A 23,813-nucleotide genomic window follows, 5' to 3' on the forward strand; every position below is an offset into this window, starting at 1 on the left:
TCTGTAGAGCTGTAAGATTTAGGCTTCAAGCTTTCCTACATCTTTTGAAATGGTGCAAGGAGATAGTCAGAATGTCCCCCATAAGTCAGACTGACTTGCCGGTGTCCAGAGCCGAACACTGCAGAGCAGTTGTAATGATTCTCTAGAGTAAGTACATGTAGAAAAACTGCTTCATGACTTTACATATTCACAAAAGAATGAGATGTTGAATACAAGAATTCTCTATACAAAGCAGCAAAGATGCTCTTCACAAGAAGCCCAAAACCTTGCTGTGTCAAGAGACAAGGCTGAAGAGTTACAAAGCACAATGTGCTGAAACCTCATCAGGAAGTGCAAGAGAACTGCATGTAAGGCATTGCACAGTTAACACTAAATATTTCCCTGTAATTTTAAGTTAATTGGTTCCAGCAGTTTTGTCCACGTTTTATGGATTATCACTATGTAGCTGCATGATGCAGGTCTGGTTACTTCAAGGCCTTGCCTACACCGATATTTTTAGTTACTGGTATAGAAAATGCTGGTGCAAGACTTTGATGTACATAGGCTAATAAACAGGAGCTGTAACTCAAAGCAGTGCAGATTCAGTTTCAAAAGAGAAAGTCAACACTACAAATTACAGTGTACACCAGTGCAACATCTTTTATGAGAATACACAAAACCAAAATTTTGTCTGCAAGAGATGCAAACAGAAGTATCAGTTATTTCAAATACTGGTGAATGTCACAGCATAAAAGCATCTATCAAGAGTTCCACCACATGCCACACTATCCCAATGCAGCCAGCATAAACTTGTACAGAGAAAACATCTAAGCTGAGGACAGTGGTAGGAATAAATCTTCTAATCCTCTCAAACATAGGAAATATTACAGAGTAGAATAGAATACTGTTAATTCTATGACTCTAACTGGTTGCAACAGTAATTTATTTCTCCTATTTGTAACTACAGAACAGCAGCAGAGCACAAAAGTAAACGGGATCCATAACCAGGTGTGGCTAATAAAGGAATATTAGCGTAATGCTACAAATGCTAAACAAGTTACTGGAGATAGACACAGCAAAGCCTCCAGATTATCACTTTTCATTGCACCACACACACTAGAGAATAAATAGCTCTGTGGGCAGCATGAGAAAAAAATTTTAAAGACAAGTTTAACAGATGTAAAACACACATTATGGTAAGCTATAAATGCTGGAAATATTTCTGAATGTGCAGACTAGTGCTCTTTGTCAAAGTATAAAACGGGATGTATTTCATAAAAGTATAAAGCTGGTGGAGACTGGAAGGCCAGTTTAACAGTTACATGCTGCATTAGCAGTCAGGCTTCTCTCCTAAAAAGCTACTGGAACAAGACTGTAAAGGATACTTTGATAACAAGGAGCTAAATATTCTTAGTGTAGTACTCAGGGACACTCAATGGCTATGAGCATGAGTAGTAACAAAAAAAAGCCCTAAAAATGTCTCATTTTTTCCAGTTCAAAAAAAAGTAGTCGGAAAAAGAGACTGCAGAATATCAGAAGACCAAAATAAACTGCATCACTAAAAGCTATTTTAATTCTCTAAGCGTCACAAAACCACAACCAGAGCCTTTTTCCATACTGTTATTTAAAATATAGGTTTTTATATTTGCCAGCTATGCTCTTCATTTCTTGCACAAAATGCACTGTAGACCACAGAGTCACTTCCTACCAACTCCATGCATACGCTGCTGCTATTATACTAATGCTGTTTGGAGCCATCTGTCAAAAAAACCCCCGGTGATCATACTTAGACTAGTTAAAAGATTCTCTGTTCTTCATAAATTTGGTAAATGTAAAGCAAATATTTATCATAACATTTCTTGATATAAAGGTAAGTCTTAGTAACGAAGCATATATTCTATTTTTATAAATTGTTTTAACGCAAAAAATAATGCTGTGATATCACAGCTGATGTTTTGAAAGCTAATTAAAACATTTTATATTACGGATCCAAAAAAGAAATTTCCTTAGTATGTTTATTACCATCCAAAGGAAGCATGTGACTCAACAGTTTAAAGTTAAAATCTAAACCACAAATATTGATAAAATTTTATTTACTTGAGTCAATTTACAGTAACAGTTATTTTCAACATAAATATTCAAGTCAGTATGTCCTGTTAGTCTACACATACATGAAACACATACTGAAACAGACATCTAGTTCATTGACACATCTAAATGTTTGAATGCTTCTATTCTTACTGAGTTGTGGGAGAAAAACAAATCAAGCGCTATGCACCAACAAGATAAAAAACAACAGCTATTTTTAAACCAGTCTTCAAATGTGTCAAAATAGTTTGTCACTGGTTTCAAAATCTCTTCTAAATCCATTTTTAACAAGTAAAACAAAAGTATAACACAAGCAAATACTGGTTTTGTACGTATTTCAAAATAGCCTGAGTCATTAACAAGTACAACATCAACCCCTCATTAACACTAGAGGAGCACCCAGAAGTATAGGATTTATGATGAAAACAATCTCTTCAACTGTAATACTGAACTGACAGGACAGCAAACTTGCAATTAGATATGTAAACAAAAGATTTGGAACAGGAATCTCAGAAAAATGGTCCTGCACAGGGCAGATGGGCAGAACTGACCTATACACTAACTTATATAACCTGTCAGCCTGAATTATTTCCTACCTTGCACAAAAGCTATGGTGTCTCGATTTCCAGAGGCAGTAACAATAAAGGCTTCTTTGCAGAATATCCCTTCCCAACTGAAACTACACTATTTGTTTTGTTTTCATAATTTGCCACATTTGGAATTTACAATGCCCACAAAAACGTGGGTTATTCTTTCATTGGTACGTCACAGACTACAGAGAAGCAACTCCAGCCCCAAGGAACATTTACACCTCACACACAGAGAGCAGCCTAAAGTTTTTGACAGTGTAGAAATATACTGCCTCTCTTTCATGCTACGGCAGAGTAAAGCACTGACAAGTTAAAACTAATACAAGCTCCTCAGCTTAACATGAATAAGAATCCCCCGTCCTTCCAAGAACTCAGAGATGAATTTGTCATGCAGGTGGCACTGACGGCTGTGCTTACACCACAGGGCTTTATGTCCTCACTGCTGTTCCACCCTTAGCACTAAGCTGATACACTTTCATGTGCAATGATCAGCTTGTTTGTTTGTTATTCAGTTGCTTGTATTTTAAGAAAGCTCCTAAGCACAATACATCTTTCCGTTATTACTGTATAGTCTTGAAGTCTGCAGGCTGTCCTCCTTTGAGCAGTCCCTCAAGGCAGATCCATGAAAGATGCGATGAAACCACACAGATCACAATGGCAATACTGTTTAGAAACTGGAGTCCCAACCGGTATGAGACAAAAAATGCTTGCTAACATTTCTACATATTGCAGCTTTGCTTCCTCTGTAGGCACTATCATCCTGGACACACATATTATCAAAATTATTGTGAACAAACACTCAAGTGTGCCATCAAAATCCTTTAGCTGTGTTAAAGTACGATTCTGAACCACCCTAAAACCACCAAAGCTTAACTTCAGACAGTATGTCTAGACTGACAAGCTCCCAAGTAATACCATTGTATTTTCTGACAGCGCTTTGTTCTCTAAAAGAGTTCCTCTAGGCACTTTCTGAAACTATGAAGTCCTTACAGCATTTCCTCTATTCCAGATCTTATCCCTTCCTACCCTTGAGGTACAACATAGCTATCAACCTTTACAGCCAGTCTGAAACATCAGGAACTTAGATGGGATAAACACACCATCATACAAATACATTTCATAATTTTCAGGAAAGCTCTACATATTACAGTGACATCAAGATAGTTTGTCTTTTCAGACTTTTCCCCTTCATTTTAACTTTCCATTTGAACCAATCCTATTCCTTGCCACTTTTCTCTTCTACTGCTGTGGAGGCAGGCTCTTAGCCAAACCCCTCTATTAGTATTTTTTTCTTACCCTGGAAAGGCAACAGATAGTGATGAGGGTAGTTAATGAAAAAAGAAAACCAGTAATAGTAATTTCTGCTGCAAACCAGAAGCAAGAGGCAACCAGTTCTGAATCTAACCTCTTCTGGTAGCTCCTTCCCTGACATCTCTTCATGTTTCAGACAAAAGTTATTGCATAATCAGGAAATCTTGTACTACCTTGAAGTCAGTATCCTGGTAAGCATTTCTTCATTTTCAAAGAGTAGAAACAGAATCTAGTGGGGCTAACAGGGTGAAAGATACCCTTTCATATACAGTCTACCCATAAATTTAGCATCTATTCAACATGAAGTTTTTAAATGCCAAACTAAAGAAAGTTGTGTCTTTCCAATATACACATGGAAGTCTCTAAAGCAGAAAGAAACACCATGGAGGGAACACGGTAAGAGAAAAATACGGAGAACAACCCTATTCTAACCTCATTTGGAAGACCACAACTACCACTGCATCTCAAAAATACCAGAAGACTACCAAACTTTCCACTTTCTCTTTGTCTGTTCAAGTTAGCAGAAAGAAACTGAACAAGAAGAGGAAAGAGAAGGTATTCAGAACAATCCTTTTCTTATAAACACAAGGGTAAGGAGATATTAAAGAAAAGGTGGGAAATTAAAGAGCCAAGAAAAAGCAAAGCATTCCCATAATATGTAGAAGCATAACAGAGTTATTGCTAGAGAAAAATCACTGTTGTAATTTATTAATATTTTTATGTAATGTTCAAATGCAACATTCATAACAAATACATGATATGAAGTAACAAAAGTCTCCCCTAATTACCTGTAAAGGCATAATAAGATTTGTAGCATGAGACCTAACTAGTGACTTTTGGTAGAAATGCATCCAAATAACTTTGTATCTATTGTAGGGTATCCCAAAACTGCTTGCTGCAGGATCAACTGGTCATTATAGAATTCTATTTCTGTAATACCAACATTTTCTGATAGCAAAGGGAATCCAGAACAAGAAATGACATCACAGTCACTAAACTAGGATGGCACAAACACTGACTAAACATGGCGCATCAACAGCAACAAAATAGCGTGTATTCTGTAACATGGCCAATGAGCTACCTTTTAACAAAACTTCTATGTTTACCATCCATAACGCTTTTTTTTGTCTGTACTGTACAATCACCAGTTAGGTCTTGCCAAACAAGAGGAACCTAGAAGTTTTACTCCACAACTAAAACCTGGCCATTTACAAATATTATCCAAAACCTCTACAACTGGGATACATTCAAAGGTCATATCAAGTACTGGGCTGACAGCACTTCCCAATGTGGAAAAAAACCTGTGCACAGAACTCATCAAGCTCTGCACAACAGGAGCGCAGTATTTTGGCAACAGATATTTAAGAGATATTTTACTTGCATCTCTACTAAAGGTAACCCGTTAACACAGCGTCGCCTTTCACCCACTACTTCACAACCACACGGCCGTACCCTCGGGAAACGCCTCAGATGGTTTATTAACGACAGTTTAAAACACGGAGGGGGGGGGGAGGGGGGGGGGAGGGGGGGGGGCTTCAAGAAGGTGAAGAGTCCCGAAATCGCAAGGAGACCGACAGGAGCCGCCCCTTCTCCACCTCACGCCTGCTCCGACCAGGACAGCCGCGCCCCGCACTGGGCTCGGGCCCTCCGCCCCGAGGTGACCCCGCGGGACCGGCTCCGGCAGCCGGGGGAGGGCAGCAGGGGCACGACCCGGGCGACAGACGATGGAAGGACGGGCCCCAGGCGGAGACAACGCGGCACAACGGCTTCCGCGACGCCTCCCGCTGAGCCGCGGCCCGGCCCGCCGTCACCCCCGGGCAGCAGCGGGGCGGAGGGCCCTTCCCCCCTCCCGCGGCTCGGCCCCACTCACTTTCTGTATCCGCTTCAGCGCCATGGGAGCGCGGGGCGGGCGGCGGCGGCGGGGAGCGCGGCCGGGGGAGGGGCGGAGCGAACGAGTAACGGCATCCGCGCGCGCCGCGGAGGCGGGGGGTGAAGGGGGGCGTGGGGCGGGGCGGGGCGCGCGCTCGCCGGGCCCTTTGTGTCCGCCTGCTCCTGCGCAGCTCCGGGCCGCTCGCGGAGCGCGCCGGGAAGTGCAGTCCGTGGGGACAGCGGCGGCGCTGCTGCCCCCTGGCGGCCGGCGGTGCGCACCCCGCCCCAGGGCCGGGCGGGGCCGCGTCTGTGACACCGAAAAAGATTTGCTGTCTTTGTACCGGCACTTAAAATTTACTGCATTTTGTGAGTGGCTTTGTTTTGATCTTGTCCTCTACCCCTAGGAATTCTGTGGATGACGGGGAAACTAAAGTACTATTAGGCTGCTTGTTAAGCAGACTAAGAACAAAAGGTGTTTGAAGGTCACGTCCTTTGCAGGCACGCCGAGATGTGAAGAAGAGGAAACTAACCGCGTGGAGTTTCAGAGTTACAGCACCTGCGTATCGGTAAAAGCCAGATGTCACATTCACAATGCTGTATGAAAGGAACAGGAGAGGTGTGCGACTTGAAAAGGCCGTTGAGTAGGTCCCTGAGTAGCAAGTCCTTAATCAGGTACAGGACTCTTATAATGGTTTTTTTAAGTAAAGACCAGTAATTCTCATGTCAATACCCGAGTTTGTAAGGTTTAAGGCAGCTGTCACTCAGGTATCACTCTTTAGTTCATCTCTCCACAACTACACAGGAGAGGTCTCATACAACAGTACACGCTAAGCAGTCTGCAGAGTCCTAGTAACTCAAGGCGCTCGACAGCATTACCAGCAGAGGACAACCGCAAGGCTACGCCAAGCCGGCGCCTCCTCAGGACACACAATGACGCCCACCACCCATTTTACACTTGCAGAGGCCTCTGCAGGCCTCAGAGCCCACTTTACCCTCAGGGAGGGTCCTGTACCGGGCATCAGGCCAGCGACGGGGCTGCCTTCTCGGCGATGCGATTCACCACTAGCTATAGCCACCCACGCCAGCGGCAGCCCCACCCTAAGAGTCCCTTTTCTTCACCGGGAGGCCTTTAAGAGGCGGGCCCGGCCGCCATCTTGCAGGAGGGTGGTTGGTGGTGCATGCGCGGTGGGGCGCGGAGCTGCGCGTGTCCTTTACGGCGTCGGAGCGGGAGCGATGGGGCTGGGCCAGAACTCCGCTGTGCGGGGTAGGGGTGCGCTGGGGGGGGAAGAGGGAGGCGCACGCGGGCAGGAGGGGGTGTTCGCGTGCACCCCGCGTGCCGGTGGGGGGAGGGAGGGAGGCAGGCAGGCAGGCAGCGGAGGGGGCGCCCCCTCATCCCGCGTTTCGTGCCCCCGCCGGACCCCCGGGGACAAAATGGCGGTGTGGCCGCCCCCTGCGGGGACGCGTGTGCCCCCCGGGGCATCCCCGGAGGCGGCGGGTTAGATACGTACGTAAAAAAACTCCTTCTCCGTAGCTGGCTGGGGAGGCTGAGGGTCAGCGGCCCGGCTCGCGGGCCGTGAGGGACCCCCCGGCCCGGCCCGGCCCGGCCTGGCCCCCTGTGAGAGTGTCGAGCTCCGCGCCAGGCCCTTGTGTGCGCCTCGCCCCTCGGAGCCGGCTCCGGCCACCCGCCGGATTTTGTGATGGAGGACAGCCCTTTTCAGGCACCGTTGTTTTATTTCTGCATTTCCTTCTGCCTCTTCGCTATCGGGCTCTGCCTTTGTTCAGGCCCCGTAGTTTATGTGAAGCCACCGGGTATAAATTTCACGAAAACCTGTAAATTTCTGGGTTTCTAACTTATTCTCAAGGCCCGATTCTGTACAATAGGGATAACGGTGATGCTTGTGCTGTGTAATAATTGACCTAAACCATGCTTGAGGTAGCGTTGTGTGTTTTAAATGCTATTGGGCAACCGAGCAGGATGAAAGGGTTGGGATGGATGGAGAACAGAGCGGAGAGCTGAATTATCTGATTTCCTCCAAAAAATGAGCTTCATCTGCATGGCTGTGGTTTCCAGTGGCAGAGCTGCTCATGGTTTACGCCCTTAAGTCAGGGGGCTCCATCCAGATAGATTTTGGTTTGGGGGTTTTTTTTGGGTACACTGCTGGTACAGAGGATGTTGGCAAAGGCATTGCTATAGTCTAAAATGGGTTATAGTGATGGAAGGCTGCACTTATTAAAATAATAAAACCAAAGCCCTGAGGATGACTTGATAATAGCTTGCAGCCAGGTTGCATTCCCAAGGGCAGCTTACTGTCCTTTATAAGCTTGCAAGAATTAGAACAGTTCCTACACACTAGGAATTGAGAAGAAAACGGTTTGTGGGGGAGAGGGAAGAACATGCTCCTAATTAAACTGAAAATATCCTCCTTATCCCAGGAAAGTGGGGAACAGCTGATCAGAGCAGTCTGGAGGGTGCTTTGTTTAGGAGGAGGTGGCATATGGTTAATGTGATTTCTGTCAAGATTAAACTTGACCAGCACCTGGTGACTGGTAGGTCACAGCTCTGTCTTCAGCTTGTGTATGTCTCAGGCTGGTGAATTTTGGAAATCATACTAATGCCTTGTTCCCTACTGAAAACTAGACACCAGAAACTTCCTGTATTTTTGTGGGATTTAATTCCTCGTAGTAACTGGAGACTTAATTGCTTCTGTGTATGTTGGTGTGCGTATGTGCCAAAAGGTTACCCTTTGGAAGGCAGTGAATAGCACAGCTAGAGCTTTTGGTTGTGGATAATGTGGTTGTTTGCAGGTGTGACCCCACACTGACCACAGATCTGATCACGGTGACTTGTCTTTTGCTGCTTATTGGACAGATCCAACAATCTTTCTCCCTCAGGTGGCCTCTTTACCTTACAGTTTCAGTTAAACTAAGCCTGTCAGTCACTATCCCATTTCTTGTGGATGCTGTGAAGTGGTAGAAGTGACTTCATCTGCTTGACTGGTTGGCTTTTACTATTAGGCTTTTGGTGCAGCGAGTTATCCTGGACGACTCCTCAGTAAGCAGGTACCATGTGTTTCTCCAAGCATGGCCTGCAGAAAGGTGGCCTTTTGTTGTACGCAGTTACTGGACTGTCACAAACAACTTTTGGACAATAATAGCCGCTTCATTAGCAACAAAAGGAGAACAACGCTTGAAAGTTATAAGCGCTTCTGAAGACAAAAAATAGGGATTTTCACATCTGGAGTTATTACTCTGTAGCTGACTTTCAAATAACATGAACATTTTTTAAGCAGCAGAGATAACTTGACAATGGCCTCTTAGGACTGTCTTGGACTAACTTTGTAGGGGTGCAGCTATCCCCCATGTTGTTGCCAGTTCCTGGAAAGTAAATTGATATGTGTTGTAACGAGGACTGTGTACTCCTGGTAGAGCCAAGACCATCTCAGTTTCTTCAGGCGCTTGTCAGTGCACATGGTAAATGTGTGTTCTTCCTGCAGATAAAATCTGTCTGAGCTCTCTGGTAGATCCTACAAGTACCTCTGTAGCCTAGGTCTGGAAACATCCAGACCAATTTTCTAGCTGTTCAGGGAGAGAAGGAAAGAGAAACTTTGTGATCCAATTTTCTTGTTCATTAGGATATATCCAAAGAATATAGAAGAAAATAAATTCCCACCATCAGTTTGTTGCTGTTCTCATCTTCTGATTTTCGTGTTTACTTCTGTGCACTGCCTGCTCTCCTGGGATTGCATTCTTTGGACTTCTGTTTCCTTCTTTGCATCTCTCTTCCCTTCTCTTCTTTCCTTTGTGTGTTAACTTTTCAGGAAATAAGAAATAAAAACCCTTGACATTCCACATCAATGTCACTCTGTTTACAGATGCCTCTTCAAGTAATACATGCATGACCTTAAGAGTTTGGCAGCGCACTGTTGAATTGGCACCAGAGGCCTTTTGAAACAGAGTTTAAAGTATCTAAAAACTTCTGAAAAGTGTTTTCCTTCCAGGTTTTATGGTTAACTTAGTTTGAAAGATGAAATGGGCATTCCAGCTCTTCCAGATCTGTTTGTGAAACAAAACAACAGTTGACAACAAAACTTATTACCTCTGAAACCCTGCAGGATATCATCATCATAAGGGAGAGAAAGAGTCCATTTGTTAAATTCGAATAGCTTTCATAAATTTATGTGATGTTTATTAAGGCAATGTTGAAATTTAAAGAATAGACTGTTTTAAATGTTTGGATTTCTTGTATTATTGGTTGATACCATTGTCCACCCTGATACAGCTCCAGAGAAGTGAGGGGAAAAAAGCTAATATGGTAAAAAAGACACTATGATCTATTATAAGGAAAAAAAAAATGTATTAAGCTGTTTGTATTGTATACAGTGTGCCTGTGTGTGTAAAGATGAATCTGCCTTGGGAGAAGTAGAGCATCATTGAAATACAAGATGACAATTACTTTAAATTAATGATCTCTGCTTGTTGAGCTGGATGTGCTGTGCATGGTTATGTGGTACGTAGCCTGAGGGATGGTCAGAGGGATCTGGGTTAGCTGCAGATGTGCAGAACAGCTCTTCTGAATGTGCTGCAAGGCTGCTGAATTTTAGTACAGACTTTACTGGTCATGCTGTGAGTCGTAGAAGTATTTTTATCATCAGAATCTTTTCCTCTGCTAGTTTGTTAAGCTGACCTAGACTTTTGGATAGGTGAAATAGAAGATCAGCTTCCTTAAGGTGCAGCACTTTAAAGGGTGGTTCAGTTATAGGAATCATTCTTGGTCTTCATTAAAGTCACATTTTCCCCTTAGTTTCCTTAATGGAATGGATACAGTTCTGTCACTGTCCCCATATCAGTTATTTAAAAACATTTGTTAAGGTTTGATCTATTGGCAACGCATCAGCTAGTGGCTCGGGCAATCCTTGCAAACTGCTGCTTTTCTGAAATCCCAGTATGGGCAATCACTCTGTTTTGCCTGGCACAGTTGTGGCTGCCAGAAATCACTTTAAACTTGTCAGACCCAGCTTGTCCCTGAACCGCCTGGGTACCTCCTCCCTTGCCACAGCCCTGCTCTTCTTGGTGAAATGTGCTCAAGCGAGAAGGGGAAAGGGTGCTGCAGGCTCTCTGCGGTGGCTTTCCTTGGAAGAACCTGCTGCCTCTGATGTAAGCTGTGGCTGTTCTTTGGGTTAGTTTGGACTGTTTTGCTAAATTAAAGCAGATTTTCATAGAATCCCTTCTTTAATTCCACCTCCTCGCTTCTTTACCCTGTTAAAATTAATGCGTTACTCTGGCTAGTTCATAATGGGGAGATAAAGAGGTGAGAACTCACTGGATGGACATAAAACACTGAATTCACAATATGCTCCCTGGGGCTTTTATTGTTTTAAGGAGTTTGGGAGCAGGGAAACATGCCCTAAATTCTTTGATGTTAAAGATGGTTTTCTGTATCTTAATATCACTCTGTTGTTACAGGGAGGGTTTATCACTCATTTGCAAGGGAGGTCTCACTATATGTTGGTGTCCTCTGCTTCATTTACGAAGAAGATGAACTCTGAAGGATTCCTGCATCTTTTTCTCCTTTAGTAAGACTCTAAAGGAATGCCTGCCTTCCCTGATCTTACAGGGCTGCAGACATCGTACAAGTATTTGTCTAATTCCACGTATTGCTCCATCCAGACCCTTGTGGATCAGCATGGTGTGTATGAGCTAACGCAGTGTTTTAGCTGAGGAAAGGCCTTGGTATGGATTTTAGAAAAGGCTGCGGGACAGGGCAGAAAACCTTCTTGATCCTTTTAGTGCAAGCTCACAGTGGCAATACAGCAAGTCAGTTAGCTGTGGAAATAGCAAGAACTAACAAAGGCTTTTTGTTTCTTCTTATCCTTTAGAGTTAATGTCGTAACATCTCTTGTCGCAAAGATGCCATGTAGCTTGGCGTCTTTCAAATCCAATGCAAACATTGAAGGGCAAGATAGAGATGTTTTTGGTTTTCTTCAGTTGTGTAGATGTGCTAAAACTTAAATTCCTGTTTGATTTATTTGTCTGCAGAGTTAGCCGAACTCTGCATGTACATGTTAGGAGTACATATGTGAGTAGAAGTGGTGGATAAAAAGCAAAAAAGGAGCAGCTGCCTGCAGCTCTGAGAGAAACAGCCGGGGCTGTTGGTGCAACCAGAACCTTCGGGCCAAAGTCCAGCATATTTTCATGAGGCAGAGAGGGAACAATAGAGCCACAAAAAAGTAGGAAAACTCCTTGCAGAAAAGGAAATTATACCAAGTGAGTGAGACTGCAAAGACTTTAGAGCCATGGGGCGGGGGGAGTGAGGATGGGAGGTGGTGGAAAGAGGATTTTTTTACTGGAAGTGGTCTTTCAGAGAATCAGGTCCTAACCCAGTTAAAATAAACTCGTGCTATTATTCTTAAATATAATCTTTTTGGATCCATAATCTTTTCTGTACACCACAGTAGGGATTTAATCTAAGCTGGCTTTTGCTACTCTTCTAAAGTGGTAGTATATTAAATAATTTCCCCATTGCCAAACACCTGTTAACATTTTTAGTTGCAAGATGCATTATATTAAAAGCTACTCAGTACCCATAGGTTGGGGGGATCCTGCTTGGGTTGTTGATGCTGAGCATTCTTCTCTAGTGACTTCCTGAAACAAATAACAGGTTTTTTTGCTGCTACAGGGTGTACTTACAGCTGTTTTAATGTGCTGAACTTGGAAACACTATACTACCAATGTTAGTATCACAGGTTCCCAAATAAAAGGTTTAAAAAAAAAAAACTCCAAAAAACCAAAACAAAACCTAAACACTGCCAGGTTAATCCTCACCCTTGTGTAGAAGGGATCGGGGTGAAGAACAACTCTGATCAGGAGACAGGAGTAGATTAACTAGGTGAGTGTCAAAAGAATATATTCTTCTGAAGTACTGCATTACCACTACAGAACAAAAAGGTCTGTTGGAAAGTAGAGGTGTTGCCACAAGTATGAAGACAATTATTACTGAGTAGTTTTAATAGAATTTGTGGTCAAAAAGTGACAGTCTCTCTTTTTTTCTTCTCTCTTATTCTAGTTGAATGGATTGCTGCAGTGTCTTTAGCTGCTGGAGCAGCTGCTGTTGGTTATCTAGCTTACAAAAAATTTCTCTCTAAAGACAAATGCTGCAAAGCAATGGTGAATCCCCATATCCAGAAGGATAACCCCAAGGTAGTCCATGCATTTGATATGGAAGATCTGGGAGACAAGGCTGTGTACTGTCGTTGTTGGAGATCTAAGAAGGTAAGAGAAGAATAAATGGTCCAGTTTTGTTCACATGCATGCATCTTTCAACAAAACTATTTTCAAACTGCTTTATTTAGAGGAAACTAACTTCACCTGAACTATTCTGTAGTGCGATGTAGCAGTATTTTAATCCATAAAACTGTGTAGATTTATGCTGTCACTCGGAGTAAAACCTGCAGATCAGTGCTTATAGCGAACAAAATGTTTCTGTAGCTCTGAAGAAGCAGATCCCTTGAAAGGAGAGCTTCTGTATGGAACAATCACAGTCATGAATGACATACCATTTTGTGTGCTGCCTTTGCTAATACTGAGGCTTATACAAAACTACTCGCCTGTTGGCAGTAGAAGCTCAGGAACCACAGTCTGAGAGGAGCTTAAACACCTCTTGCTGAAGGAAGTTGGAAGTTTACTCTGTCAGTCAGAAAGTACCTTGCTACTAGTTCATGGTGTTAATAGCACAAATCCATTAAGAAGTCTCTTTGTATACCAGAGCTGGTGTCAAATTGTCACTTGGCAATGTCTGAGCCCATCATTAAATCTTGCAGACAGGGTGAGTGCAGAATTGTTTTAGAAGAGCCTGTCTTATGCAGATGGTGTTACAGTGGTATTGCTGTTCTGTCCTGAATTTATTGTTGTAGTACTGCTGTGTACTGTAGATAGCTACCTTTTGCCATGTGAATGAGTACAGTGGTAAATTGTTTCCAGTGTTGATGGAGGTAATCTAAAAAGAAGTCATTGTGGTTGAAAGCTTTTGAAGAATCTAGACAGATGGACTTAATGCATTTGTGCCTTAGCAACTCAAAATAGTTATATGGGTAATCCTACAGTAAAGCCAGTGAAATCATGATGGCATACTTTAAGCCTCTGTTTTTGAGCCATTAAGAGTCTGACCTAGACACTGGTCCAACTTACTTGCATATGAAGTTGGGTCAGCTCAGTTGCCTAAAATTAGTGGTGTGATACCTAGCCTTTCAATAATACGAAGACCAGATTTACATCTGAGGTAGAGATGCGAGACATTTGACGTAGCTGAGATCTGCATAATTTATCTGTAGTGGTAGTTCTGGGATCTGTAATGAGAGAAAGTGGATTGTATGAGTAGTTCTTTCCATTTACCACTGGCATGCATTTAAAAGCTTTTTTAGAAGTCAAGGTGCTAATGTGTGGAGACTGAAATAATACAAACCTTTGAAGCCTGATAACTGAGGCCAACAGCCTTGAAATCTAGCTATCTCTCCATCAGTGAACTGAATACTAGACTTCTCAAGCCTTAGACACGAGTCTGATTGGGCCATACTCTGCCATTTTCCAGGTACTGTAACTTTCGGTTCTTGCTGTTGTCAGATCTGACTTCATTGCCTTGCAAATGAAAATAACTTAGGAAGTTACACATTTGTAGCTGTATTTGGTTTAACACTAAAACATTACTGAGGATTAAACAGCATCATGACTTGATTCTGAAATAGTCCTGTGGAGATGGGCTTGTCTTCTTTGCTCTGTCCGGAGTCTGAACTGAAAAACAAAATTCCGAGGTCCTCCCCCACCATTGCCACAGCGTGCTCTGCGGACTAAGTTACATATTGTATGATTATACAGCAGGGAAGCATGTACAGTTACATGCAGTGCTGATGGCTGTACAGCATGCAGGTATCATGCATGTGTATAGCAGCATTGCCGCTAAATCTTTGTGGTAAGTCTCAACTGACAGGCAGAATCCAGCGTTGGAAGCTGCCGCAAGGGCTACAGCTTCAGAAAAGAAAAAGGGGGAGGAGAAAGGCTGCTCAAAGCATCTGCGCTTCATTTTAATATTTGAATTTGGATTTACCTCAGGTTGCAATAGTGTTGGCACCTCCTTCAGTGCTTCTGCAGAAAAAAAAAAAAAAAATCCTAACTTGAACCTTGGTGTTTGTACTTTCTGCTTCCTACTTTGTTTTCTAAACAGAAATGGAAGATAGCATCTGGTTTTAGTGGTTACATTGCAGGTCCTGCCAATGTTCTAGCTATTGTTTGATATTATCTTTGTGTGGGGAAAAAAAATATTAAGTACGACGTTTTGGCATATATTGAAGGGGTGTTGCCAGTTCAGGAATGTACTGTCCTACGGAGTTAGGGCTCTATAATCACACACTAAAAGGAAGTAGATGGGGCTACCTTATAATGAGTCCGTTATTAGAACTCTGATCTGAAAGGTCTTGTGAAGGCATTAAGAAGGTCAGTGGAAAATTTTGAAGGCATTTGTTTTCTTTTACTGATGCTTAATAATGAGTATTTTAATCAGCATGTTGTTCTTCAAAGACTGCAGTTTCCAGTTTTGCTGCCTTCCTCTTGCGCTGATCAGTTGACCTTGTATGGTGGGTAGCATGATCTTTAAGATGGTGTGCGTGTGTCTTCACATGTTCAGTTTATTGCCAAGCAGTAATAAAATACAGAGATATTCTTCATCATTCTCACATGCTTGTCATCTTTGGGAGTTGTTAGCTAGCATTATCTGTTTCTTACAGTTCTCAAACTAAGATCCTGTTAAAATTTGTAAGATAATGTTTATATGATGGCAAAATGGTAGAATGTGTGTGCTTCCAATGCAGGGAAATAAAATTACTTCAAAAGCAGTAAGTACCTGCTGTGTTTTTGTTAAATAAGTGGCATATGGGGACCTCTATTCCATATGCAGGTTAGAAGAAATGTCCTTTTGTATGATTGTGTGAGAGCTTCTCATCAGATTTAGCCTCATCTGAGGCATGAGGCTGTTAATAGAACCAGTAGCATTAATGAACCATAGGATATTTCTGTGTGTACTGATGGTGTGCATGCATTACAGCTGGCTTCGCATGGTGTTCTTCCTGTATGGGGAACAACACAACAGTTGGACTATACCAAGGTGTTTTGGAGTAACTCTTAAAAAAGGAGCAGGATTATTTTCAGTCAGGGTTTTGGGGGTTTTTTTAATTTTTTTTTTTTCCAGAAATAGTATACTTCAAAGGCTTTTTTGTTTGTGCTGGCCAAAGTCTTTGTGGAGTGGATGTGTTTATAAAAAGCACACGTGGTATCTTCAAATAAGTCTGTCTTGGGATGTAATTATCTGTTAAAGTAGGTGGTAGGTAGTTCTTTAAATGGCCCTTTCCTATTCAGTGCTGTGCTCTGCAGGCACTTCACAGCACTGCTTGTCAAGTTTTGTGGAAAAACCCAATATTCAAATTTACCAGTGTAGAGGCAAGAGTTTTGTCTTAAAACCAAACTGTAATTAGTCTAAAGTTAGAACATTTGTTTTCTTACCCTTTTGCATTTTTAAGTGTGTGAGCTGGGGGGAGAAAAATTAATTTGCATTCTTTTGCAATGACCTGCAACCTCTGTGTCTTCCAGAGAAGTATTTGTCCCCAGGCTGCAGGTCAAGGAATATTGCTGCAGAACATCAGAAGAAATAGTGGTAGAGAATCTAAACCTGTTCGTTGTCAAGGGAAATAAGCTGAGTTGTCCAGATCACTGCACAATTCCCTCGGGGTTTGAGCTTTGGCTGCTACTGCTAGCCTGCTTTATCTTCATCACGGATGAACATGATGTGTCAGGCCTAGGATCCTTCTATTCAGTATCTGGTCTTCAAGGTGACCAAGTGGGTGCTCTGGAAAAGTGGTGGTGTTTTGTTTGTGTGTGTGTGTGTGTGTGTGTTTTTCTGAGAAGCTCAAGTCTACTGTCTCAGCCTCTGGGAGCCAGTGGTTCTGAGACCAGCTGACCCAGAGGATGAATTCAGAGCAGTCAGAGTTGGTAGCTGTAAAGATGTCTCAATGCTATCTGAAGCCTATGAATCCCGCCATTTTTGTCACTTGCAAACTTGAAGTGACAATGTTGCTGTAGCTGACCTTGGGCTTGCCTCCTTCGGGCATGTGAGACGTTAATGTCTGATGGAAGCTGGATCGACGCTTCTGTGAAGACCAGTGGACTGTGGTGTTGGATGGAAAAGCAACTAGCCTAGGAACATCTGGGTTGGAAGCTGGTCAGTGTCCCATAAACATATGTTCTTGTTTGCTCAGATTTTTTCCCAGGTATCTGTTAGTGCCTACGGATTGAGTCACAAATGACTGATGTGATGATAAAGTTCCTGCATGAATCAGCTTACATGAGTATTCTCTGAATTCAGGTTTTCTTTATTTGGAAACGTCACCTGCCATTTATAGCGTGGGTTTTGGCATTTTGTAACTGTGAAAAACAAAAGAATCCCCACCTCACCTCTCTTTTCCCCCCAACATGCTACCCTACAGGGCATGTGGCTTTATTTTTAGAGCTCTGGGAATTTTTTTTGCAAGTATATTGTCTTCATTATATTGTTTTTGTGCAGTACTTGGAAATCTTTTATTCTAACTAAGTGTGGGTGATAGGGTGTTAATTTTTTTCAAGGGCTATGACTGAGGCATGAACATTGGAATCAGTGGAGTGTCGAAGACTGATTGTGTGTGTACAGCAAGGGAATATTGCTGTTGCAAAGGCAACAGCTGAGTAATGCCCAACTTTGATTCCCATTACTTCTAAGCAAAAAAATAGTAACTGAATGCAAAATACTGATGTGTGATTTCTGTGATCATTTCCAGAGTTTCCTCTGCAGAGGAGGCATAGCCCTGAAAACGCATCCTTGAGTGATGGGATCTAACCTCACTCTTGTTGCTTCACAGAATGTCCTTTGGCTCTTGCATGTGAGAAGAGCTGCCCAGGAGCAGAGTGGTTGTGACTGGTCTGGGACCTGGGCAGTTACAGCTGGCTAAAGGAGTCCGCATGGGTCTTGCTGTGACCAGGCTGTTCTAGGAGGTTTTTTTTATGGAACAAACACTTCTTCAAATTACTTCCTCACTGCTACCCTTAAAACCCCCTGATGAATAGCCATGTCAGTTGGAAGTGCATTTTATTTCCATTAGCAGGTCAAAATCCTAATGTCGAAGCCAGCTTGCGCAAAAGGACCTTTGTGTCAATGAGGATAAGCTAGCTGTGTCAGGATGAAGCAAAGGCAGCTTACCACTCTAGCTGTCTGGAGGCAGGACTAATATGTAAGTGTCTCTCTTAAATAAGAGATGAGCTAGGGAAACTCCTTTTTCTCATCCCATGGTACAGAAAACCAGGAAAAAAAATTCAGCAAAGGATTTCCTCTTGTTTCTCTTCCTCACCTCACTTATCTTCTGTAACTGCACTCAACTCTGGCTGTCGCCCAGGAAAACGGAGTGTGGGGCAAGGTTGAGAACAAGATACTCCAGGTAGGTTATGGCTGAAGGTCAGCATGGGCTGCGTTTTCCTCATGCTGCCCTGAGGCAGGAACACCAAATAGAGCGGAGCTGAGTTGCTGCTTTTTCTTAGCAAGCCTCTTGTCCACTCTGTGCTCGCACAGACAAAACTAGTGCTCAGCCAAAATTCAGGGAGACCTGAGACGCCAGCGCAAAAGTTATGGTCTGTGGTCACAGTGGATTTAATGAGATGATGTTCTAATGAACTTTCAACCTAGGTTCTTAATTCTAATTCTGGATGTACTTTAGATGTGTTTATTCTTTCTCTTTTCAGTTCCCGCTGTGTGATGGCTCTCACACAAAGCACAACGAGGAGACTGGTGACAACGTTGGGCCTCTGATCATCAAGAGGAAGGAGGCATAGAGTGGACAGTAGAAGCTACAAAATGAATGTCTGACAAATCCTCTGCTCACTTGTAATTGGGGGGAAAACCACAAATTCTTTGTCATGTCACTGAAGACTTTCCAGTGTAGTATATACATCAGGCTTCAGCATGTGTATTTTCTCTGGTGCTTGTTTTAATCACTACAATGCATAATTTACTAAATAGTCATGGTTTAAATTTTTTGTCCTGTGAAGTGTGTGTACCCTCTCATTGAGTATGAAACTGAAATGATGCACAGAAGGTACTTCATCAGAAAATAGGTATTAAATTATTTTCAAATACATGTGTACTATTCTGAGGCTATTCAGTAGAAAGTGTGTTCAAAATGTAGATCTTAAAATTCTGGAGAGGTTCTAAAGTCACAGGTCTGGATGGATTTCTATGTAAAAGGCAGTGGCAGGAAAGAAAGCATGGTGCCAAAATGCAGCTTAACCTCTGATTATGGTGCATTTTCTGCATGGGTCATGTTTGGCCTATTACACTACTGTTCTGTGTGGCTTCTGAAAAAAAAAAAAACCAACCAAACCCAAATTTAAAATAGCCAACTATGAACAGACAACATAGAAGGCTTATAGCAAGATGGGGCTAAAGGGCAACTTTACCTTTGATTTTACAGCATGTTGAAACTTGACCCTACTGCCATATGGTATCAAGAACGTACTACTGGAACTGCAGACCTGTATTTGGAGTAGGATTAGGAAGATGGTCTCTGTGAGAGCTTTCTTACAGACAAGTGGGATGATATGAAGTGGTCACAGTGATGGGCAGGGGATGGCAGGGTTGTCTTTGCTGCTAGAAAGCCTTAGTTTCACTTGCAATCTCTAGCAGTGAAGCTAACTTCCCCAGTCCACAGGACTCTTCTATGGGGGAGGCTATGCTGATTTATTCCAGAAGCTAAAATAAAAACTAAAACCCCACCCATCATTACTGTCTGCTTCTTCATTGCTCTGGCTGGTTCCAGAGGACTCTTCCTGCTGTGGAGGGAGGAGGCACACCTTTCTTACTAAGTGGCCTTAGGCTCTATGTGTCTTAAATAACTCCTGTCTCCCTGGGCTAACTGTTAATGTGGTTAAGCTAACTTTACCAAAAGAACTGACATGGACAAGGAAAGGCTTTGGCGACAGCTAGAAACAAGCAGGAAAGGAAGGATGAGATAAGGAGAAGAGCTCTTGCCCTCCTTTTGTATGGCACTTGTCTGCCTTGTCTGACATGGTTGCATTAATGGCTATCATGTTGGTTTCTGTAAACTAAATAGCTTTTGATTTATTAACATGCAAATGACTACAAAGCAAAACCCAAAGAGTGGGGTGGCAGAGGGCAGTTTTGTATTAAACCCGGTCCATTAGTGTAATTGCAGCCTGTGTAAGACTGAGCTCTCCATGTCCTGGAACAGAGACTACCTCAGAGCTAGAGGAAGGGCCTTTTCAGGAAGCTGACATTTTAATCTGGACCCTTAAGGATTCTTCCAAATGATTGGGACAGTAGAAGTTTTATTTAAATTTTTTTTCTAAGGGTGTGGTTGGTAGGACTGGTTAAGATTGAAGAAAATGTTTTGCATATTCTCGTTGTGAGACTTTCAGAGGCTGAGGTCTTAGCTGACGGGTCTGAACTTCAGCAGAAGGCACAAAAAGTAGAGAAGGTGGCGCAGAGGTAGAGAAAGAGGGTTTGCAGGTGGAGTGCTATAGTAAGGGCAACTACTACCTGTGCGAGACCTCTGCTTGTAAGAAGTTGCAGTCAAATACATTTAGTTTCTATCTTTTCTTCCTGTCTTGACTGTAAAGGTACTTGGTATTTTTTACTTGTCCGAGTACTGATGCATATGGAAAGTTGTTTTAACCTTAAATTATCAAATACATTGCTTTTATCCAAAACAAAGTTATGTCTGTATTATTAGAACGTGACACTGGGTATTTCTGTTTTTTTGTCAAATACACATTTGAGCTCGTCTTAATCTCAAGGTTGTAACGTCTGTATTATCTCATGGGTGTGCTGTTTCTTTCAGGGGAAAGTTAACACTGTGAGTAGTGCTGTATGCCACTGCTGCTGTAATCATAAACCTGTGTCTGGGTTGGGTTTTCCTTCTGAGACTTCTTTTCCTGTTAGCAGCAAAGCCTGGCTGCTCTTGAAGGAATAAAAGTTCACTGAAAACTGTATTGGTGTTCTGAGAGATGAAGTCCTGAAGTTTCAGATGAGTCTCCTGAATCATAAAACTATCTCCTGAAGTTTGCCAATAAAACATTTCCTGGAGTTTGGGCATCAGGGAAGTGGGCTCCATGAGAAGTTTTTGTTCCTGGGAAGCAAAGATGCAGGAGCTGAATTTTTGCTGATTTACATCCTGGTGAGTTTGTTTTGGAGAAGTGTCACACTTATAAATGTTGACACAAAGTGGTTAAATTTTATTTTGATGCACGTACAATTTACTATACTGTACCTAAAAGTTCCTGTTACTCATGATATGTGAGCTGTTTGAACAGGATAATGAAGAGAGGTACTTGAATTTGAGTAAACAAACTTGCCAACAGTCTTGATGAGCATCACAGAGAACGCTTCTTTTTTTTTTTCCTTGGTGCCATAATAGATTATCATGTTCTGATAGTCTGAGTGCTTGCCTGCTCCAATGTTTTCTGAAATCTCTGTTCTATAGTGCTTTCCTCAAATAATCTCCAGAACATGAAGCAACGTGGTTAGATCTTTGCCAAGTTTTTAACCATAAAGAAATTCTTCTGCAAATGTGCAATTTTCACATCGCATTGAAACTCTTATGTGAAAATGTGGTACAAATCCTTCATATCAAAGCAGTGAAGGATTCCTGTCCCAGAGTAAAATTGTGTTTCTGTTCTATATTGTTATTTTTCAACATGTAAGTGTTCATTAGGAAGGTGAACAAATTAGAGTACTGATTCTGCAGTAACTGAGTGTGACTCATCAAAATAGTCTGAATGTCAAATATTCAAGTGCGTCTAGAATCAGCATTCTTGAAGAGGAGACATCTGTAAGTTAACAGGTGTTTTCTGCATGTTTAATTCAAGCACTATTAATCTAATGGATAATTTCAAATGGTGGAGGCCAGCATTGCAATCACACGCTGGCCCACTAGGAGGAAACAAACGCTGTCCAATGGATGCTCCTTGATGTGGGCAATGCTGTTCTTGTGGGGTTTTTAGGCATGCATACATTTATGTGGGGGTTTTTTTCAGCAGCATTGCTGTCTGTCTGAGCCCAGGCATCTAGAATTGCTGTATAAACATGTTTGAGACTAAGCAGCTTTTCATGCACATATTTGAATCTAGGAATTGTATTGCCAGTTCCCTGACAGCCAGCTGCAGAGCTGACCGCAGGCCCTACTAAAATTTTCACCATATTGTTGCAGTTTGGACCTTGTTCTGGTGCTGTCAGGGTCTGTAAAATTTATTTTGCACAGTTGCACAGCAGTTGGAGTGGGATTTTCCTTTAAGTGTAATACACCTAGATAAAGACATGGAAATGTGAGTTATCAGAGTCACTCACTCCAATAATGGAAGAACATTTTGTAATAGCAGGAAGGATAAGAACATAGGCGTGAAACTAAACATTCGTTTTGCAAAGCCATTGGTATTGCAAAGCTTTTTGTCAGCTGGCTTCTCTTTAGCTATCCTGAGTATGGAAGCCTCTTACTAAATTTGGCTTTTGTTTCAACTCCTGAAGCTTCAAGGTTGAGAAAACCCCCCCTGAGCCCCGGCTGGATTAGGTGGAAGAGCACGACTTTCCCATAGCGTGTGGGCAGAGCAGGGATGCCATGCTATGGCTGCCAGCAGACTGAGTTTATCGGTGCTCAGCATCTCTATTTCAGCCCGGTCAGAATACTTCACATGGACCTGCTAAGAAGACTAAGTGCATTTTGCATTGCCACTACTACACATTAAGCCCAGCAGTGTTGGATACCCATTCCCCAATTGCTTTGTGCACCCAGGCTTGTTCTGCCCTGGTTTTCCCACATTGATGAGTGGCTTCTCTGCAGCGGCAGGAGAATGATCATTTCTCTAGAGCCATCATGAATTTAGGATGGGTACCAGGGACTGCTGGTCGAAGCTCTCTGCTGCTTGTTTTCTTCTGTAGCGGTGTTGTAGCTGTGGTGCGTAGTGCATGTGTTTCTCAGGCAGGATGATTTCCAGGCTGCCTAATGCTGAGGCTAATGCAGAGAGGAGCTGAATAAAAACTAAATAACATAAACATAAATAAATGTGTGGATAGAAAGAAGGGGAAAGGAAGAAATAAAATGGCAGATGGGAGCAGAGCATAAGCTAGAGGAGAAGATTTAATACTGTGTAACATTGCTAGGTAGTACCAAAAGGGATAAATCAAAGTACAGAAAATGATCTGTTGCGTTTCATTATACCTCTTAATAGAGTGAAGCATAAGATGTACAAAGGGGCTTTTCATTAGCTTCTGGGACTAAGCGGTTCTACTAGCCAAAAACATAGCCCTTGGAGCCGAAGGGGTTATGTGCCTCAAGCAGATTATCTGTTACTGTGTTTTTTCTTCCTGAACTGTTTGTGAAATCCTGCAGTACTGGACGGAAGGCAATGTACACTCATGCCGTGGGTCCCCTGTTAGCAGTCTAATGTTCCTTCATGCCCACCTTTGTAAACTGTTTAATTAGATGTGCAATTATAATAAATAGAAGCAGTATTTACTGGTATGCTCCCTGAAGTCAGTAAAATCTCAGTAGGTTTATGTGATTGTAGAAAAGCAGAATTCAGTCCACCTTTCTCATGTACAGTTTGGACTGGTAAGAAAGGATTTATCGGGGTTCTCAAGCAACTTCTGTTTTCTTCGATACATAGAAGTTGCATATGTCCCACGTAAGCACAGAGACATAATTTCTCTTGTTATTTTTTTTCTAGCTGAAGACTGAACCATCCTTCCTCACCCATTTGACATTGCACTGCCCTTAATTCACTCTGCTCTACATCCTTTTTGTCATGCAGACTGCAGTTTTCTTTTGGTGTTTTTGAATGCATGGTACATTTATACAAAAAAAGTGCCTTCTGCTCCCCGAGAGAAGCCTGTGCAGAAAA

General features: G+C 42.5%; 2 protein-coding genes across 9 annotated transcripts in view; one reads left to right on the top strand and one right to left on the bottom strand.

Moving 5' to 3' along the window:
* The window catches only part of UBE2D1 (ubiquitin conjugating enzyme E2 D1), a 21,354-nt gene extending 14,329 nt beyond the window's left edge, over positions 1 to 7,025 (bottom strand). For 2 of the 7 annotated variants that reach the window (XM_075505437.1, XM_075505435.1), the window contains exon 1: positions 6,877 to 7,025. Coding sequence is in view for 4 of the 7 variants with exons in the window: in XM_075505434.1 (XP_075361549.1) it covers positions 5,839 to 5,862 (24 nt within the window). In the remaining 3 variants the exon portion in view is untranslated. Of the gene's footprint in view, positions 1 to 5,838; positions 6,034 to 6,876 lie in introns of those variants that run through there. The other 5 variants (XM_075505439.1, XM_075505436.1, XM_075505434.1 and 2 more) reach the window with 4 other exon arrangements.
* Positions 6,987 to 20,909, top strand: CISD1 (CDGSH iron sulfur domain 1). 2 transcript variants are annotated; one of them, XM_075505442.1, is made up of 4 exons: positions 7,043 to 7,101; positions 11,301 to 11,523; positions 12,901 to 13,106; positions 18,645 to 20,909. In XM_075505442.1, exons 2-4 carry the CDS (start codon positions 11,427 to 11,429, stop codon positions 18,732 to 18,734), a joined length of 393 nt encoding a protein of 130 aa, XP_075361557.1. In that variant the 5' UTR covers positions 7,043 to 7,101; positions 11,301 to 11,426; the 3' UTR covers positions 18,735 to 20,909. The 2 variants fall into 2 exon arrangements, with proteins under 2 accessions (XP_075361558.1, XP_075361557.1); XM_075505443.1 differs by lacking the exon at positions 11,301 to 11,523 and having other exon boundaries at positions 6,987 to 7,101.
* Positions 20,910 to 23,813: the final 2,904 nt, after the last annotated feature.

The sequence above is a fragment of the Mycteria americana genome, chromosome 6 (genome assembly GCF_035582795.1).
Source record: "Mycteria americana isolate JAX WOST 10 ecotype Jacksonville Zoo and Gardens chromosome 6, USCA_MyAme_1.0, whole genome shotgun sequence".
Classification (NCBI taxonomy): domain Eukaryota; kingdom Metazoa; phylum Chordata; class Aves; order Ciconiiformes; family Ciconiidae; genus Mycteria; species Mycteria americana.